Source organism: Apis dorsata, unplaced genomic scaffold (assembly GCF_000469605.1).
Source record: "Apis dorsata unplaced genomic scaffold, Apis dorsata 1.3 scaffold_235, whole genome shotgun sequence".
In the NCBI taxonomy this organism is placed as follows: Eukaryota; Metazoa; Arthropoda; class Insecta; order Hymenoptera; family Apidae; genus Apis; species Apis dorsata.
In genome coordinates this window covers 663,612-671,110 of record NW_006263516.1, presented here as the reverse complement: position 1 = coordinate 671,110, position 7,499 = coordinate 663,612, and the positions used below count along the sequence as shown (strand labels likewise).

The window sequence follows — 7,499 nt, the reverse complement described above, 5'->3', positions numbered from 1 at the left end:
CGCCGTTCTCAAAGCCGCCGACGTTCGTGGTCGACAACGACGTCGGTTAAAGGGCATTCGGGCAAAGTGCATTTTTTCTTTTTCTTTTTCTTTTTTATTGTCGTTGATCTATGCTGATTCCTTGTTACTACTATTCAGCAGTTTTTTTTTCTCTGGAAATTCATTACTGCTTTTGAAATGTCAATAAATTATTTATATCGAGTTTTTTTACGAATAGCGTATATCGTGGACGATGCAAAAGATGCTCTTTTATTCGATACATTATAAATTGGATTTATCTATTTGCAACTGTGCGTTTTTCAATGAAGCGTGAATTGGTAATAAATACGTGATGTTTTGTGTCCATTTAATCTTTTAAGCGGTTGTGTTTATATATATATACTTATGTCAAGATAATTATAATAAGGATAAAAGGATATAATGTGTGTAATAATATAATAAAGATATAATATAATAAAGATAAAGTATTAATATAATAATAATATAATGTAATAATATTAATAATATAATGTAATAATATTAATAATATTATAGCGATAGAAAATTCATGTCATCATGGAATATGCATCAGTGATAACCTACGATATTAATAAAGAATCATATTTGATTCTGATGTTAAATTCATTATTATTATAATTTTATAAGAGAAATTTTATGTGATGTAAATAGAATTCAAAAGAAAAAAATATAGATTTTTTTTAAATAATTTTTTATGCTGTTCAAATATACTTTCGTTTTTATCAGAGATTACTTGGACAATGAAATAAAATGAGCATGTGTCTGACCTAGAACTTGATATTCTTTAATAATGTTCCTTTTCATAACGCATGAAATTAACTCTAACTGTCAATGATTAATGATATTTTCATATGTTAATGATTATTTTTTGTTTTTTATTATTTTTACATTTTTATTTAAAATATTATAATCGTTCTAGAATAGACTAGTTTTGAAAAATTTTTAAATTTCATTATTTCGAAATTGCTTTTTTAAAAAAATTATTTAAAAAATAATAATAATTGAAATAATAAATATTTTATAAAATCACTTCATATAGAAAATAAATTGATATATTTGCAATTAAATAATTTATTTGTCATTTCACTAAATAAATTATTTATTATTTATTATTTATTCATTATATTGTAATATTCAATACTTATTCTGAATGGTTTATTTCAAAAATAAATTTTCAATTAAATAATAAATATTTTTTCCTATCAAAAGAAATCAGTTTTTCGATTTATTATTAACTTATTTAAATAAAAAAACATAATTTCAATTGAAATACATTATTCATCGATAATTCTTGTTATTTAAAATAATTATTTTCAAATTATCATTTGAAATAAATTTCGCTCAGATCTGTTTTAAAATTCACTATTTAAATTTGCATCTTATATTTCATTAAATAAATTAAAAGGAAAAAATTTACAAGATATTTTAATTTTATTGTTTAATCGCAGAATATAAATTCGAATTTGAAAATATATATTGTATTAAAAGTTAATAACTTGTAAATCATAATTCATCATTTAATCTGCATTTTTTTTTATTATTATACTTATCAATTTTTTTTAAATAGACTTTCATAATTTCAATTTGAAAAAAATTCATATTTTTATATTTTTTTTCTTATATTAAAAATAACTAAAAACTAATTGTATTTAAATTTAAAATACATTTTCAGAATGTATATTCTCAGATATGCTAATTTAAATATTAAACTCGTTTTATATTTGAATAATTGATTATTGATTATTGATAATCTAAATTCGAATAACGTTTTAATCATTCTACTATTTTTATTACTATTTTTATATTAAGATTAAATAGTATCTTAGTATCTTATTAAATAGTATGTTAAAATAACAATAAGAGACGATCTAATATAATACAATAAAAATAAATACAAAATAAAAATAATTTTCAATAATTATATTTATCGAAACTTTTGAAAGAATATGATATTTAATACTATAAAACAAATCCGCTTTCTCTACGATTATTATATCTTATCCATAAATTGTCACCAATGCAATTAATGTCGTTCAAATTTTCTCCCATAATGAAATCGAATATACGGTCGATTAGCCGCTTCTGTCAACTTTCTCAAACTCGTCACGGCATAGAGATCGGCTTGCCATGATGCCGTGCGATCTATAACATCGAATCTATTCTGTTCAACAAATTCTGTTATGTGTATTCCCCGGGTCATGTGCCGGCATATGCGCGCGCACGTGTGCCATGGATATAACCACACGCGATTTCCTGCCTTTCTCTACTAGCCTGGCGAACCCGGCAAACGAAGCGAATCAAACGATAAGGCATTCACTTGACATACACACTCCCGTACCAAAGACGCGAATGTGGGCAGTGGGCAGCAGCTATTATAAACGAGACTCCTTATCTCTGAGAACTAACCGGCACCGCTCTTTCCCACGTTTTGTTGCTCTTGCGATCAGAGAGGGCGTTTTCTTCGTACTGCACGAACAACACCGAAAGATAGCTTGAATTTTCGTATCAAACTCAACACCACGCGAAGTTTCTCTCATTACCATTTCTCTTTTCTTGGAATCTTTCTGATTTCAGCTTTAGAACCGACCACCAGTTTTGCGTGCCACCGATTCTTTTATCGTCTCGGTGAAGTTTAACGAGGAGCTTTTCTTTCTTGGCGTTTTTTAACCGCGACTCGACCCGTGGATACCTCCTTTCGATTCTTCCGCAAGAATCGCTTAGACGACGATTATTTTTGTATTAAAGAAGATTTGAACGTTACGTAATTTGTTAGATTTAAATGTTTTAGATTTAGTAATTTAAATAATAGATTTAATAATTTTAGTAATGCTAGATTTCAATGTTATATATAATGTATACGTTGAAATAAATTGTTTAATTGTGATGGAGTTTTATTTAACCCTTATGTCCATACCCAAAATTTTTAACGTCATTCAACTTTTGATTTCATAATTTTTCAGTGAAAAAATAACATTAGAATTAATAATCCGAATTAATAACAGATATGTCAAATAACGATTTGATTAGTTTGAAAATCTTTTAATGGGAAATTTAAAGTTTAAAATCTTAAAGTACCTGGGTATTGATATAAGGGTTGAAATATTCGTATTTAGATAGCAAGGCTTGATATATGCAATTTATAGTTTTTGAAAATTATTAGTTATTTTTGTTCAATTAAAAATTTTTTTAATTTTTAATTTTTGTAAGAATTTTTTGACATGTTAAGTACTGCCATCTTCTTTTTTATTGATATTTATATTCGTGAATCACAATGATATAAAATTCCTAGGAAATGCAATAAAAGAGAGAAATAGAAAATTAATTTTTTATTAATTTAAGCTAATTTTTTTAAAGTAAATTTTTTCCAATTAATGGAGAATATAGATTGTTACGAATAGGATTCTGAAAATAATATTCGCAGACAAATTCATTAATCTTATTTCTTCGCATGTATGTACATGTATTGTAACATAATTTTATTCATGCCACGTTATAAATGAGATTTTTCTATGATCTAACATCATTTATCTGAGCATCATTTGTTGTAACGAAATTTTAGATAGTACTCGATTAACTGAAATCCTACCGATTGAATCCACTTATCCAAACATTTGTGCTATTTGAACGAGAAATCATAGGTAATGGAGGAATTGCAAATTATATGAACTCTAGTTATATGAACTGACCCTCAGTGATTCCAGATATGTAACTAGTTCTGCTGTATATAGTACGTGATAAATGAAATATCTCGTATATTTATTTTCCAATATTTAGAATTCAATTTTATAAAAGAAAAATAAAAGAAATTAATTTTTACAAATTTATTCTACGTTTAATTTTTTCTTCTTATTATAAATTATGCATAAATATTTCAAATTTTGAGAATGAAAACACACGAACGATGTTGATTCATGAGATATCTATTCAAAGCGTTATATGAGCGATTGCATTACGAGATATGTTGTCTAAATGTAAATACAACAAAGTTAAAAGAGTTTATAGTATATAAGCGAATAAATAACAGATTACTATAAAAATACAAATATTAATGTAATTACTAAATATATAAAAAAATTTATCGCTAACTATTTAAATATAAATTCAATACAATTACTATAATTGTTTCAATTCAATAATTAATATAATTTTAATAATAAAGTCTTAAAATCGGAAGAATATTGAGATATTCAGCGAATTATTTTCAGTTACCACATATATAAATCAGAGTTTTTATGCTGATCCAAATTTTTCCAATAAAAAGATAAAAAAAGCATAGCAATAGAAGTATTGAATAATTTATTAGGATACATTGAACATGGATATTAAATGAAATTTTTTTCTATAACATGTCGATCTTTCTTTAATAATTGAGATGTCGATTCGATAGAATTTAATCGATTCCATTCTATACGCTTGTAAAATGAACTTTATCAAGAAATTGCAGCATCGGCAAAGGTGAATATGAAAAATGTACGTATGTAGTTCAGTTTTATGAAGGGACATATTTAAATTCCTTTGTCTGCGCGTCCTGTTCTGTTCATTTAGAGAGGCGCACAGAGATAAAGTATTTCAGACGAAACTTAAGTGCACTTCTATATTTAAACCCAGATGAGGTTGTATCGGTGATGGAAAATAATGCTGACTGTAAGGTGTACACGAATGAATTTGCACGGGTGCAAGTTTCTCGCAGACCGTTCGGTTCAATTAAGCCGCGATGAAAAACCTTTGAAATCCAGCTTCCATTCGAGCTATTTTTTTCTTTCTTTCTTTCTTTCTTTTTTTTTATGTAGATTTTTTTCTAGCAATTGAAATTACTCAAATACTGGCTCGATAAAAATGGAAAATGGTCTTCGTATACTTAATTTTATCGTTAAAAAAAATATTTTTTGTTTCTTTTAATATTTTCGATTTGTTAATTTAGTTTTCTTATTTAGTTAGTTGTACATTATTGTTTCGACTAATTTATTATCTTTTTAGATAAGGTATTCTACGTAGTATTTTCGTTATTTTTCAAAATATTTTATTATTAGAAAATTTATAATATATTGGAATATTTTAACTTTTAACAAATTGCCAGTTATTATATTGAATAGCATAAAAATAATTTTAAATAACAAAAAATAAAATTTGTTATTTTTTAATATTCATTAAATTATAGTGTTATAAATATTGCTACTATTTTTATTATTATGAATATTTTTTTTATAAATTTCGAAAATTTAATTTATTCTTTTCTTTGAAAAAATATCGATTATTAAAAGTTAAATTTTACTAATTTTAATTTTTAAATATTAAATTTGAGAAATATAAGAAACTCTATATTGTTTTTGAAGGTGAAAAATCTTCATAAAGATCTAATTTATTTTTCCTAGCAAAAATGATACAAATAAAATAATAAAAATTCTAGTTTTTTTTAGTATATATGAAATGTTAAACAAGATAAGAATTTAAGATAAAATTTATTTAGAAGAGCAATTTTAAAAAAGTTTAAATTAGAATAATGTTGGGAGAAATAAATCTTCTTTTTAAAATTTGAATTACGTTAATTAACGGAGAAAATTTAAAGATTTAAAGACTTTATAATTTGAGATTTTTACTCTAATTATTCCAAATTTTTTTTTTGATCTTCATATTTTATGCAATTTTCATATAATGATTAAGATGAATTAGATAAATTAGATCGAATATTTCATTCTCATAATTATTTCATCCATTTTCTTCGTTATATTATAATCTGTCCAATATATTCTTTTTCATATTAATTTTTGTTGTTATTTTTTTCAAGAATCAATTCGTATGTTCTGATTCAGACTTAACTAACCATCTGTTCATTTAAAATATTTTAAATCGATATTCTATACAGAAAAACACAATAAAATATTATGTATCTATTTGTATATTTCATGAAGATGAAATTTTAAAAAAATTTTATAATTTTATGAGAAATAAGAAATTTGCAATAAGAAATTTTTGTGTAATTATTGAAATTAATAAAATGAAATACTTATATGTTACGTAAGTACAATTTAATTAAATAAATTTTTATTATACCATATGGAATTGAAATTAATTATATCAATCAAATATTTTCAAGTTATGCATATAGGATTCATCCATTTTTAAAGCTTTGGAATAATTGATAAATGTAATTAACTATCTCATTGATTATCTTGATCAGATGCGAATGAATTATAGATTCGAAGTTAATTTATATGTGAAAATATATAAAAAATGTAAAATAGAAAAAAATTTTATCAATTTAAATCTTCATTTCTGAGAAAATTGAGATTGAACATATATGGTTAAGAGATAATTATGTATTCGTATATTCGACGAATTTTAAAATTCAATTTATTCGAAAATTAGTTTTTAAATAAAAAATTTTATTTTACATTTTTCGCTTATTTCCATATGTAAAATAATCTTGTACGAATAATTTATTCACATCAAATCAAGAATTAATTAAATTTACTTAAACTGGAAAAGTTTTCAAATTTGATTTACTTAAAAACGAAAAAGTTGTATTCTTTTCTTTTGATTTCTTTTTGCATGAAGACTGTCTCAATTATTGTACTATTTCATTTTGAAACATTTCATATCAGAAAATGTTTCAAAATGAAATATATTTTAAAATATTAATAATATTTATTAATAATTAATATTTATTAATATAATATTAAATTAATGTTAAATATTTATTAATAATATTTTAAAATATTATACAATGAAACTTCTATATTCGTTTCTATATTTGCCAAAGATTTCTTAATATATAGTTTGTTTTCTGCCATAAGTTTTCAATAAATTTCTGTAAAATATATTTTTATATTGATTCGATTCGAAGCTAAAAACTAATTATTTTTTTTTTTCATTAATTTTTCAAGTATAGATATTCTCGAATAGAAGATATTCTTTGATGATTGATTCTATATTCGATCATTTTTCAGCAACGAATATAAAAATTTCAATTCTATATTTTAAATTCTATACTTTATATAAATATATGATTATCTTTTTTTCAATGATTATCTAATTTCATTATTTTTCTTTCTATATTTATAAGAATTATCAAATGTGAAATCTTGTTTTTTTAATTATAATAAATAATAGAAAATATACTGATTTTTTTTTTATTATAAATTTTAAAATTATTAGTGTTACATAAAAATTTTCTATTTATATATCATAATATAATGAATACAAAAAAAAAGTATTGAAATATGCTATTCACATTAAAAATGATAATAAAAATTATCTTTTCTATCTTTTCTTGAAGTTCAACGATATATATCTATATATACATATGATGAACTTATAATTATTTCTCAATAATGTTAAATGATCTAACGATTATCGCTAATGAATATAAAAGAAATAATGTAAAAGTTATATTAATTATATAAATATATACATGTATTACATAAAGTTATTACATACGATATTTTATGAAATGAATTATTAAGAGAATTATTTTATTTGTC

At 22.8% G+C, this 7,499-nt stretch overlaps 1 protein-coding gene across 8 annotated transcripts in view; it reads left to right on the top strand.

The window, feature by feature from the left end:
• Nucleotides 1-7,499, top strand: part of LOC102681557 (CCR4-NOT transcription complex subunit 6-like) — a 378,685-nt gene that overhangs the window by 8,166 nt on the left and 363,020 nt on the right. The window contains exon 4 of one of the 8 annotated variants that reach the window (XM_006615769.2): nucleotides 2,593-2,946. The exons of the other annotated variants lie outside the window; for them this stretch is intronic. Coding sequence (XP_006615832.1) covers nucleotides 2,593-2,654 — 62 coding nt within the window. The 3' untranslated portion in view covers nucleotides 2,655-2,946. Of the gene's footprint in view, nucleotides 1-2,592; nucleotides 2,947-7,499 lie in introns of those variants that run through there. 8 annotated transcript variants of the gene reach the window in all.